The following is a 13372-nucleotide window of genomic DNA, read 5'->3' on the forward strand; positions in this document are numbered from 1 at the left end:
TAGTGTATATATGTATATGTGTTAGTACAAGTATAAATAAGAAAAATGTGAACTAAAATAAGTAAAGGACAAATTAAATAAGTGTAGTAATAGGTATAGTGAATGTAAATGGGTGTCAGAAGTGTCCAATACAATTTTGTATTTGACCCTTGCTTTAAAACATTGGCTGTATAGAACCAAGGGAATCCTAATATTAAACCGATCTAGCAAAACAGAATAAACTGGTAGAGGTGGGAAAAAGCTTTTAAAAAAAACCCAGACAATGGTCAGTTGGAAAAGAAATAGGTTTAATTGCATTTATGCCATGAACTCGTATGGAATAGGCTCAAGCAGCTGTGGCTCGACACCACCAGTCCGAACAAAGTGAGCTTCTCTGGGCTGGGCAGGCTGTAAGGAAGATAAAAAATATATACAGTTAACCCTTTGTTATACACTCTGGAAATTAACCAGATTGTCTCAATTCTATAGCAATTTGTAAATGCTCTCAGAACCGGTGAAATGGTTGACTCATATTTGCTCAGAAAGCAAATAGTTAGGAGAAATATCATCATCGAGCATTGGAAAGTAACAGAGCAGCATGAAAACACTGCCCAGACTTTTACTCCAATTATTATGTTAAAGGGGTAGTTCACCTTTAAATTAACTTGTCTGATACAGTGCTACGCAATATGTTGGCGCTATATAAATATATTTTAATAATAATAAAATGATAGAGCGATATTCTGAGGCAATTTGCAATAGGTTTTCATTTTATTTTATTATTATTTGTGGCTTGAGTTTAGAATTTTATTCCGCAGCTCTTCAGTTTGCAATTTCAGAAGTCTGGTTTCTAGGGTCCAAATTCCCCTAGCAACCATGCATTGCTTTGAATAAGAGACTGGAATATGAGTAGGAGAGGCCTGAATAGGAAAAGGAGGAATAAAAACTAGCAATAATACATTTGTAGCCTCACAGAGCATTTGTTTTTTTAGATGGGGTCATTAACCCACATTTGAAAGCTGGAAAGCTTCAGAAGCTGAAGGCAAATAATTAAACAAATAAATAATGAAGGTCAATTGAAAAGTGTCTCAAAATTGCCCATTCTATAACATACTAAAAGTAAATTCAAAGGTGAACCACCCCTTGAAAGTAAAAATACACAAAGTTGATTATAATCATTATGTATAACCAGAGGCAACAAGTCATTGAGGAAGCACCAAAATAGCAGATTTAGACCTGTATCAGCCTCTAGCAGATTATATAATTACAGCTCCATCTGCAGTTTAATATTAGCCTGTTAAAGCATTTGTACACTGACCTGGCGTTTCAGTTCGACCCATAATCCCTTTTCCTTGGCCTCTTTCTTCTTCCTCTCATTCTCTTTCACGCGCTGGAGGAAACTGTCTCTGCTCTTAGAGTGACGAATGTGCTCAACGCGGACATTGATTCTCTTGGCAAGGATACGGCCCCTAAAATAATATTTATAGTTGAACTACAATCAATATTTAAGCATAGAACTTAAGGGGAACTATCGTGAAAATGAAAATGATATGCTTTATCATGCTGAAACTTTTAGTATACAATCAATTAAAAATTAGTTGTTTCTGAAATAATCAAGTTTATGTTCACTATTCCTCTCTTGGCATCTGTTTCTCCTCATTCTGTCTTCATGCAGCAGTTGGGTGTCAGATGAATGATCCAATATATCTTATAGGGGGCTCCTTTTGCCTAGAAGATGTATTAGAGCTCACTCTGTTAAAATCACCAGACCTCATGTCTCTCTACATGCAGGATTTGTGCAAAAGGCAGTTATTTTATTAGATTTTGTTTGTACTGGAATCAGTTATTTGAGTGAGCTCTAATTCATCTGCTAGGAAAGGGAGCCCCCCTGTAACATATTGGATCATTCATCTGTGAAGGGCAGAATTCTCTGTCCAGACCGGTCTGATTTGCTAAATCTGCAGTTTGGTGCACCTTGCAAAAAGATCTATCTTCTGAGTTTGAGCATTATCCGTGTGTCCAGATGTGGTGATTTTATGAGAGATAAACTAGCAACCTCTTCATCTAGCACATGACTTTTTGTAGATAAGACTTCTTAGCTTCCTCTTGAAAACCAAAATTACTACAGGTAGGAGACCGGTTATCCAGAATGCTCAGGAACAGAGGATTTCCAGATAAGGGGGTCTGTGTAATTTGTTTTGCTTCTAATGAGTATTACTTATATTTTAGTTTGGATCGAGTACAAGGTACTGTCTTGTTACAGAAAAAAAGGAAATGGAGACTATGGGAGAAAACCTTCCCGTTATAAAGAGCTTTCCGGATAACCGATTGCACACATTCTGGTGAGATGCAGCAACCAAAATATCAGGAATCACTGCCTGTAACATCTCAATAATTGCAGTCGGAAGCGCTACAGTAGTGGTCTTTGAATCAAAACACCCCCCTGCAGGCAAGAGACTTTTTGCAACCTTAGTTGTTTGTATGATTTAATGGGCAAGAACAATCAGCATTGCAGTGGACTGTACACTAAGGGGCAGATTTATCAAGGTTCGAATTGAAATTTCGAATTTAGAGTTTTTTAATGGTCAAAACAGTTAAAGTGATACTGACACTAAAAAATGAATTTTAGCATATGAATGTACATTAACTGTTACCTATAGGTCATGGTGATCATTTTTTGCAGAGAGGTTTGTTTTTGTATATAATTGTTAGTTGAAGTTCCTAAGCCTGACTCTCTGACACTCTTGACACTCTTACTTTGCCAACCTGACTGTCCCATCTCAGCTTGTTAGTTACAGTTTCTAATGCTAACTGACTCCTGCTGCACAAATATGGCAGCCCCCTTATACAGGAACATGGGGGATCAGACGGGTAATGTAAAAGCATCATGCAAATACTTTATGGCAAAGTTAGAAGTAGCTTGCAAAGCCAATATTATAATAGATGTAAAAAAAGTTTAATTTCAGGTGTCAGTATCTCTTTAAATTAGACTAGGAGTTAATCAAATTAGATTTTTTTAAAAAATAATTCAAATTCGATTTGCGAGATTTATCATATTCTGGCCATTTAAGAACTCTTAATACAAATATACGCCACCTAAAACCTGCCAAATTGCTGTTTAAGTCAATGGGAGATGTCCAGGGATCAATTTTGAGTTGTTTGCAGCCTTCCTGACATTCCTTTCCCCCCCCCAGGGGAAAAAAAAAAAACTTGAATCGAATTTTGAGTTTTCAGGTCTATTCCAGTTTAAAAAATTTTGTTTTTTTTATTTCGATTGGTTGAATTACAAATTTATGAGAGTTTAGGGGAGTTTTTAAACACTCGCATGAATTTGAAATTGATAAATGTGCCTCTAAATAAACATCCGCAGTCCTTTAGCATGGTCACCATAAGAATACATTCCTCTGTTTGTTTAGACCTGACACTTGCTATACAGCATGATGGGAAAAAAAATGTTTCCTCTGACAGGACACAAGCAAAATATGTAGAATTTGCCTGGGTTTTAGAAGGATATTTGTGTTGCCCTCTTGAATGTCCATTGTAGACACAAAGATCCAAATGGTAAAGTGAAAAGGGCTTACTAGCAAGTGTTAAAGAGCAGTAGGACTTACCTGAGCTGCTTGTTCACAATAATTCCTACAGCGTGCTGTGTAACATTGTAAACTCTGCCAGTCTTGCCGTGGTAACATTTGTGGGGCATACCTTTTTGGATTGTGCCCATACCCTAGACAAAAAATTAAAAAACTATAAAGTGGTCCCATTTTTAAATGCTTAGAATTGGCAAAATTCTTGATGAACAACTGAGCTTGCTGCTGAACTGTAAAATCCTACAGCATTTTTTGATTTTGCCAACAGCTAGAGCCGTCATGTATAAACTATTGTGTTTCTTACCTTTATGTCCACAATATCACCCTTCTTGTAGATGCGCATGTAAGTTGACAGAGGTACGGCACCTGTAAGACAATAAAAAACATATATGTTTAACAATCATCCCAATAATGCTGGATGTATTACTTCTGGATAATATAGAAGATAAAACTTGCAAATTCTTAACATAACGGAAAACAGTGGCTTCTGATCCAGTCGTATGCAACACAATTCAAGCACAGCAGCTCCAGGCTACAGGTGAGTGTTTTTAAAGTAACAGTTCAGAGTAAAAATAAAAACTGGGTAAATAGATAGGCTGTGCAAAATAAAAAAAATGTTTCTAATAGGTGTAATGTCATGTCTAAAAGCTGGAGTGATTGGATGTCTAACATAATAGCCAGAACACTAACTCTGAGTCAATCAGTGACTATAAGTGGTGCCACATGGGACATAAATGTTATTTGCAATTGATCCATTCAGCTCAGATTCAAAAGCAACAGATATGACCCATGTGCCCCCCCCCCCCAAATCACTGATTGGTTACTGCCTGGTACCCAATCAGTGGAAACCAAGAGAGCTGCAAAGCAGGAAGTAGTGTTCTGGCTATTATGTTAGACATCCAGTCACTCCAGCCTTTATACATACTAAATATATTAGAATTTTTTTTCATTTAACACAGCCTATTTATTCTGTTTTTATTTACACTGAACTGTTAGATTAAGTTTTACAGCAAAATTCATTGAAGTCTACACTAGTGATGTGTTGGCGGCATGATAACCGCAGGTCGGGCTGACCTCGCAACCCCCCTTTGCAGGAGGCGGTGCCAGTTTCCAACTTTATAGCCACAGGCCTGCTTGTCCCGGCCCTTTTGTGATGACATTGGTGGGTTGGCGTGGGTCTATAAAGGGAAGTCAGGTGGGTACAGATAGGGAAAACCCGACCCACACATCACTAGTCTACACAGAGTATTCTAACAAAAATCATAGCTCACAGCCTGCTTATGGGCTTCTTTTTGTGGTATTGGTCCTAGAATACTTCCACAACTTATTCACTGTCCACTTAATGACGGGTTTAGTTTTTTTTTTTTTCTTTTGCCAACAATGGGTAGAGAAATGTCAGTGAGAAAATATAAAAGGAAGACAGGTTGTTCCACAGAAAATACCAGACATCACCCAGGTGATAGAGTACTTACCATGCTTGCGGAAGGGTCTGGAGAACATATAACGAGTTCCTCGCCTTTTTCCTCTTGTGTTGGTCATTTTTGCAGATTACTATCAAAGAAGCACAAGGATTTATCAGTAAGGCATAATACTTACTACAAATACACTGGCTACACGTGTAATTCACCTTTAAATTGACTTAGTAGGCTATAGAGCAATTTTCTGAGAATTTGCAATTTATCATTTATTTGTGGCTTTGAATCATTTTGTTCCAGTATCTCTCCAGTTTGAAATGGACAGATATCTGTCATTAAGGCCCAATTTATCCTAGCAATCAGGTGGTGGTTTGAGTGAGAGACTGGAAGATGAATAGGAGAGAGCATGAAAGTAAAGAAAGGAACATTAAAATTGTAACCCCCATAGGTTTTGGGCTGTTGGGTGGCAACTGTAAAAAAAGCAGAAAAGATGGCAATTGTAAAAAGATAAAATAAAGTGGGGCTAAAAATGTTGCCAAGAAAAAGTACAGGTATGGAACCGGTTATCCAGAATGCTCAGAACCTGGGGTTTTCCAGATAATGGATCTTTCTGTAATATGGATCTTTGTACCTTAAATCTACTAGCAAATCATGTAAACATTAAATAACCCCAATAGGCTGGTTTTGCTTCCAATAAGGAGTTATATTTTAGTATCAAATACAAGCTACTGTTATTATTACAGAGAAAAAGGAAATTGTTTTTAAAAATTTGGATTATTTGGCTATAATGGAGTCTATGGGAGACAGCCTTTCCATAATTTGGAACTTTCTGGATAACTGGTTTCCAGATAACGGATGCCAAACCTGGACTCCTATAATATAGCATACTAATTAACAGGTGAACTACACCTACAACATCCAACAGTCAATACATTGGAAATGTTTAAAGCACAGGCTGTTTCTCTGAATATTTGCACATATGCTAGATTTTCTAGTCTTCACAACAACACATACAGAGCATGGTTATTCCTCTGCACTGAATCAACATTTTACAACAGGTCCTAAGACCTAATTAACTTTACAAAGACATGTATGAAAGGTACCTGTACTATATTTGTAATTCACACTATTGCAAAGGAGAGGGGAGGGTAACACCACTGGGGGCGCAGTAGTTTTAGAAACCAGTGATTCAACTCAGTTACCTGGGGCTGGAATTGCTCTCCCCCAAAAAAAAAAAAAAAAAAACCACCAGCCCGGGGTACTGTTTGCTGAGCGCCCAACTGCCACCTTTGCCTTTTCCCTGAGGTCTGTTCCCTGTGCCGGTTCATGGAAGACATGTGTTCACCCAAGCTTGATGGGAGAGATGCCTGGAAGACTAGATTAAGGCAGGGGTGCTCATTAAAAAGTACCACAAGGTGGATACATTTTTCGTTAAAGGGCAAATGAAACCCAAAATAAAAACGGAGTTCTAAGCAAATTTCCAATATACATCTGTACAGGATTTCTGTTTACTATATTCTCTCTCTCTGGGAACTAAGACTTTTGCAACATTGTTTAAACAGTAACAACCAAGAGTTAAGCAAATGCTGCTTTCAATGGCAATTGTTTTTTTGTTTTTACAAATAACTTTCATGAGAAAACTTCGGAAAATGAAGAGTCATCCCGCCTGCTATTTAGATTCTAGCCAGCAGGAAGGCAGCGTTGTGCCCTTATCCTAAAAGCTCAATTTTTTCAAAATAAATATTTAATGGATAGTTGCAGTTCTTTCATTAGGGCACATTTTTAATGTTGGGGTTGACTTGCCTTTTAAAGCATCCACCAGCCCAGGGTTACCAGTAACAGAATGGTATTGGTGAGGCAGCGCCCCAGTGATCTCATTAGGCACCATTTGTAACTGCATAAAAATAGACATATATAAAGGGGGATCTCTCAACCTAGTCTAGGCAACTTTCCAATACATATTAGAGATTGTCAGCAGTTGCAATGCCATGTAATTGTAACGGCAGCTGCACATCAGGGCCCAGGGGCTCCACTGTTGGTCGGTTTTGGCTCCAGGGGAAGGGAGGGCTCCTGGGCGGTTGAGAGTTCGATTCCCACCAGGGAAAGCAAATATAAACAACTACCAGAGCTGCAACAACAGTTCCATGACTGAGGCGGTCTATTACATAACAGATAAGGAGATTTACTTACCTGGTAAAGCTCTTTTGCATAGGCCCGTACTGTCAGTGCAGGACGACTGGGGTTAAGTTCTCCTCTCTGGAGGCAGGACAAACAATTAATGAATTTTAGACTCCTCCTCTTCCTGTGTCTCCTTCCATCCTCAGTTTGTTGAAAAGTCTGTGAATGGAGACACACATAGAATAGAACTAACTCCCTATCTAGCTACGGATCGGCAGCAACCGGCACCCACACCAAAAAAAGGGCGGGATGCTGCACTGACAGTACGGGCCTATGCAAAAGAGCTTTACCAGGTAAGTAAATCTCCTTTTATGCATACGGCCCTACCTGTCAGTGCAGGACGACTGGGGATGTCCCAAAGCCGTCAAAAACAGGGTAGGGAACTAAAAAGTATGGAACTAGTAAACATCCAAAACTAACAATTTGGAACTAAAGGAAGCTAACTACGTGCTACCGCTGCTAGTAGCACCTTCCGTCCAAAATCCGACTGATCGGAATTATACAAATCGAACTTGTAGAACTTTGAAAAGGTATTAGGGGAAGACCAAGTGGCGGCCTGGCAAATCGACTCCAATGAGGCGTTATTGTGGAAGGCCACCGAAGTGCTCATCTTTCTAGTGGAATGGGCCCTCAACTGCAAGGGAGGGGGCCTGCCTGACTGAGAATAAGCAGTAGAAATGGTGTCCACTATCCATCTAGCCAAAGTTCTCTTGGAGGCAGGAGAACCAGATGTAGGCCCCTTAAAAACAATAAACAAGGCTTCTGTGTGTCGAAGAGCCTGAGTTCTCCCATGAAGAATCGGGGTACCTGATAGTTGTGCCTGGAGGCCATGATGTCGACACATGGATTGCCCCACCTGGCGGTGACTAGCTGGAACACAGATATCTTGAGCTGCCATTCGCCGGGATCCAGAGTGTTGCGACTGAGGTAATCCGCCTGCCAATTCTGCAGGCCTGGAATGTAAATGGCAGTGAGATTGGTGGAATGGGACTCCGACCAATTGATAATCTTGGCTATCTCTCGCATTGCAGCTGCACTTCTCGTACCCCCTTGTTTGTTGAGGTACGCCACTGCCGTGCTGTTGTCGGACTGAATTCGAACATGTGAAGCTTGGAGAAGTGGCGACCAGTGAAGTAGAGCATTGAAGATCGCTCTGATCTCTAAAATATTTATGTGGAGATTCCGCTCCTGCTGGTTCCAAAGGCCTTGGCAAGATCTGTGCTGCCATGATGCTCCCCAGCCGAGGAGACTGGCATCCGTGGAGATTACCACCGGAGCCGGTAGATGCCATGGTTTGCCCTTGGTAAGACTGTCGTTCCTGGACCACCAATTGAGGCTTTCTCGAACCGCCACCGATAAATGTATCTGTTGCGATAGATTCTGGTGATCCTTGTTCCACAGTTTGAGGAACTGCCTTTGCAAAGGTCTCATGTGGAATTTTGCGAATGGCACTGCGTCTATGGTCGAAGCCATTAAACCCAAAAGTTGAAGAACCGAATATGCTGAAGCTGTCTGGGATGGTAAGGAACGGATGATTGATTGGATATGCAGAACTTTGTCCGGTGGCAGGAAAAGACTTTGGAGGGTAGAATTGACTACCATGCCCAGGAAGGGAAGACATTGAGTTGGAGTTAGAATACTCTTTCGAAAATTTATGATCCAGCCGTGGCGAGTAAGGTGATGAAGACATAACTGTGTCGCCATATGAGCTTTTGGGCTTGATTCTGCAAAAATTAGAATATCGTCCAGGTATGGATAGATGTGGACGCCCAGGGTGCGAATCATTGCCACCAGTGCTCCCAGCACTTTCGTAAAAACTCGTGGTGCCGAGGTCAACCCGAAGGGCATGGCTTGAAATTGAAAGTGTTGGTGGTTGAGGAAAAACCTGAGGTATTTGTAGTGATCTGGATGAATTGGGATGTGAAGATAGGCATCTTTCAGATCCACTTTTGTCATGAATGCACCTGGTGGAATGGCTGTTGTTATGGAACGAATAGTCTCCATTTTGAATCTCTGGTATTTGACAGTCTTGTTGAGTGGATGTAGGTTCAAAACTGGGCGGAAACCGCCATCTCTTTTTGGGACTAAAAAAAAATTTGAATAAAAACCTTGGAATTGTTCCCTTTGGGGAACTAAGGAAATGACTCCCTTTTCCTGGAGGTCCGACAGAATGGAAGTGGTGGCTGTCGCTTTGACAGGGTCTGAAGGTGTTTTTGAAGGCACAAACCTGTAGGCTGGAGGGAAGCGAGTGAAAAAGATTCGGAGGCCTGAAGTAATTATATTGAGAACCCAGGTGTCCGAAATGGAGGCTTGCCATACTGTTGCAAACTGTTGGAGTCTGCCTCCCACCTTTAAGGAATCGATTCCTACTGAGTCAGGAGTCCTGACTCTTGGAAGGACCCCCTTTCCTAGTATTCTTTTGTTGTGATTGCCACGGTTTGAATTTCTTGTAATCTGTCTGTCTATTGTTAGAGGTTGAGCGACCTCTGTTAGATTGGCGCGAGTAGGATCCCCAAGATCTGTGATGGTAGTTGCGTTTGTGGATAATTTTGTTGGGTCTTTTACCCTGTGGGAGGAATGCGCCCTTTCCACCTGTTACTTCTGAAATGATTTGTTTAAGCTCTGAGCCAAACAACTGGGTTCCTTCGAACTTAAGTGATACCAATCTGTGTTTGGAAGCGGTATCTCCCGACCATTGTCGAAGCCAAAGAGCACGTCGTGCCGTGATGGATGCTGCAGATGCTCTAGTGGTTAACTTAGTAACATCTAGTGAGGCCTCGCTGAGGAAGGAAAGAGCGATAGATAGTTTATCTATCGTGGTCGCCATGTCTGAATGTTTGACAAGGGGGGATTTCTTAAGCTCTTGGCACCAAAACTTGGCTGTGCGTGCCACGCTGACAGAAGCTGATGCTGAGCGTAAAACTGCTGCTGAGTGAATAAAATCCCTCTTGAGAGCCGACTCCATCTTCTTGTCCATAGGGTCGCGGAAAGAGCCTGCATCTTCCGCTGGTAGTGTAGTGTTCCGTGATAAACGAACTATAGCCGAATCTACCTTAGGCGATTTGTCTGCAAATTGCTTGAGCTCATCTGCCACAGGATATTTCGGATAAAATTTTTGTGGAACAGTGTTCCGTCTGTCTGGCTCAGACCACTCATTTGATATAATTTGAGTAACAGATTTGCTAGTGGGAAATGCCCTGGATTTCTTGTGGGTGTTACCCAAAACCTTGTCTATTTTGGAAACAGGTAAAGGTGTGTCCTTAATTTCAAGGGTATCACAAAGGTACTTAAGAAGTAATTTGATATCATCAGGTTGTTTAGAGGAATTAGCCTCTTCAGAAGCCGATGATTCTGTATCAGAGGAGCCACTGCCAATAGAGTCTGAGTCTGAAACTGAATTAGAATTAGACTGTGAAGAATCCGAATGGTTACTCCGAGGAAGTCTAGTCTTAGGTCTAGACCTAGTTGGAATAGGTAAGTGGCCAGCCACAGCCTGCTGGACTGACGAATGGATATGTGATTGTAACCATCCAAAGAATTGTGAAAATTGTTGATTCGTAGCCGTAGAAGCTGGAGAAAAATCTTGTGGTGCAGATTGTGAATGAGAAGAATGAGCAGGGCTGGTTGGGCCCGGCGAATTTGGTGTAGGAGGGTCCTGACTAGCATGGACTGTGGCAATAGCAGATATAGGCATTGGAGGATGTAAACCATCGTCAGAGTCTGCTGAATGGGTAGATTTTGACATCTTGTGGAGGACAGGAGGGGAAGGAGAGGTATGTGATGCCTCCTTCTTTTTCCCTCTCTTTTTAGTTGGTCTGGAAGGCCTTTTATGAGTTTCAGAAAAGTCCTCAATTAAGTCAAAAAGCTCCTTAGAATGTGCCATGATGATAGATTGGACAAAACAGAGCTAATACTGAATGTTCCCCGTGTGACTCAATGATTTAGCCCAAGTAGTGAAAAACGAGCGCACTTATCTGTGCTGCGTGTACCAGCCTGTCTCGCTCCTGATGACGTCACCGCAATGCGCTGAAAACTTTGGCGCGTCTTGGAGAGAGGCGCGGCGGAAGTGACGTCAGGAGCAGGAGGCGGCCAAGGACTGGCGGTCGCGGCTCACCATGCGGCTCTAAGCGCAGCCGTGCGCAGGGATAGACCCAATAAATGCAGGATGGTAAGGGAAACCGCCGGTCATCCTGAATGCGCCTCTAATACATACAGGGTGTAAAGGAGCTCACAAATCTCGGCCAGTAAAGGGTGAGAGAGGGCTCACAAAGGGGATATAACGCTGCTCAGCGAGGAGCGGAGCACACACTCATAGGGCTCAGCAATAAAGGAAATGAACAAGGAGCACACAATAAAGAAAAGGGCTCACCTGAATAGATGTGTACAGGAAGGTCTCAATACACTACAAGCACACTACCATATTAGGGGGCTCAATATAGTGTAGAGCGCACAATTAAAAAAGAAAAATAAAAAATAAAAAATGTGGAGAGGAAGAATGATGTGTCCACCTCCGAGCAGGACAAACAAAAAAACTGAGGATGGAAGGAGACACAGGAAGAGGAGGAGTCTAAAATTCATTAATTGTTTGTCCTGCCTCCAGAGAGGAGAACTTAACCCCAGTCGTCCTGCACTGACAGGTAGGGCCGTATGCATAAATAGATATTCCATACAATGTTCCATTACCAACAACCTCCTCCCAAAGTAACAGCACTGCTGAGTGTATCACTACTCCCTCTACTACACACTGACAGGACTTGCCTGGGAGTCAAATTAGGCCCTAGCATTCGTAGTACACAGAGGCCCAACCAGCCCACTTAGTAGTCACTTTCTATGACTTACAGCAGCCCCTCTGGCATTTACCAGAACCCACAGATTGCCAGTCGGGCCTGCACACTGCCAACAACACGTCCAGCTCCTACAGGCGCACACGCCATCACCGGGCTGCCATGGAAGTACGAGGCCCCAAACACTAAGTGCCCAACCCACACCGCCAGGGAAAGCGCTAATTCGCCCTCAGATGTATAATATAAGGCAATCCCGTCAGCCAGTTGGGTTACACAGCGAACAACACAAGCCAATTAAGTTAATTTCAGTCAAATATCGGAGCCCGAGCTCTCATGCGGCTACCTGGAAGATGGCGGGTCCGGCGGAAAGAGAGAACTCAGGCTCCGCCTCCCCGACATGAAGCATTTCCGTCTGTCCAACTCACTGCCTGTCCGCAGTCAAACCTCATAAACACTGTCCACTGAACTTGCGTCGCTTATCTTGTCCGTCTAAATACGCAGTCTGTGTTTGAAATAATACACAGTCAATATTTCTGCGAATATAATACCGGCAAACGATATAGACACATAAATGGCGGCCTGAAGGGCTGGGCCGGACTTTGAGGGGCGTGGTTATAATTTACCAACGTCAGCAGTGTATAGTGACTGAATTGTGTCACCTCAGAATGAGCATGTCCGCTTGCTCAGTGTTTATAGAAAAATATAAACAGACGGTATTTGCCCCATGTCTCTTGTGGGTGGGATAGAAATGATTTATCAAACTGCAACACTCCCCATCCCACCAACAGTTATAGGCTGATTTTAGTGTTAAATCTTACCAATACATAAATTCAGCTCTCCCAATATTTTCTGTACTGTCCAAAGCACCTTATGCTGAACTGTCTATGCTTTTAAATTGATAAATAAAGTATGTTTTAATGGGCTGTTCACCTTTGAGTAACCTTTTCTTTTTTTTTGGTTTTGCGTTATTTAGCTTTTTATTCAGCAGCGCTCCCTTTTGCAATCTCAGCAGTCTGGTTGCTAGGGTCCAAATTACCCTAGCAACCATGCATTGATTTGAATGAGAGGCTGGAATTTGAATAGGAGAGGCCTGGATAGAAAGATGAGTAATAAAAAGTAGCAATAACAATACAGTTATATCCTGTTTTTAGATGGGGTCACATACCTCCCAACTATTTATTCTATTAACAGAAGAACCCAGATGTCAGAAGCCGGCATTTGATGGTGGCAGGCGGGGAGAGCAGGAGAAGAGCTCAACCTACACCCGCGAAGGATAGTGCCAGGTCAGCCCGAACCCGCCTGACCTGCGGGTAAACCCGGGGTCCTGCTGGTATCGGGCCGGCCCACACAACACTAGCACACGTATCACCAGAATTTGTTGACCACACCCATTTTGGTGGCCACATCCCCTAATTACCATGTTCATTTT

General features: G+C 42.1%; 1 protein-coding gene and 1 non-coding gene across 3 annotated transcripts; both read right to left on the bottom strand.

The window, feature by feature from the left end:
• Positions 1-266: 266 nt before the first annotated feature.
• On the bottom strand, positions 267-12313 carry rpl21.L (ribosomal protein L21 L homeolog). 2 transcript variants are annotated; one of them, XM_041580851.1, is made up of 6 exons: positions 7172-7213; positions 5039-5117; positions 3871-3932; positions 3591-3703; positions 1298-1448; positions 267-387 (listed from the first exon to the last, which is right to left on the bottom strand). In XM_041580851.1, exons 2-6 carry the CDS (start codon positions 5103-5105, stop codon positions 298-300), a joined length of 483 nt encoding a protein of 160 aa, XP_041436785.1. In that variant the 5' UTR covers positions 5106-5117; positions 7172-7213; the 3' UTR covers positions 267-297. The 2 variants fall into 2 exon arrangements, with proteins under 2 accessions (XP_041436785.1, NP_001079727.1); NM_001086258.2 differs by lacking the exon at positions 7172-7213 and adding an exon at positions 12287-12313 and having other exon boundaries at positions 270-387.
• LOC121400261 lies at positions 3430-3559 on the bottom strand. Its single transcript, XR_005965667.1, has one exon. It is a non-coding gene; the product is annotated as a small nucleolar RNA SNORA27 (small nucleolar RNA).
• Positions 12314-13372: the final 1059 nt, after the last annotated feature.

Source organism: Xenopus laevis, chromosome 2L, assembly GCF_017654675.1.
Source record: "Xenopus laevis strain J_2021 chromosome 2L, Xenopus_laevis_v10.1, whole genome shotgun sequence".
Taxonomy (NCBI): domain Eukaryota; kingdom Metazoa; phylum Chordata; class Amphibia; order Anura; family Pipidae; genus Xenopus; species Xenopus laevis.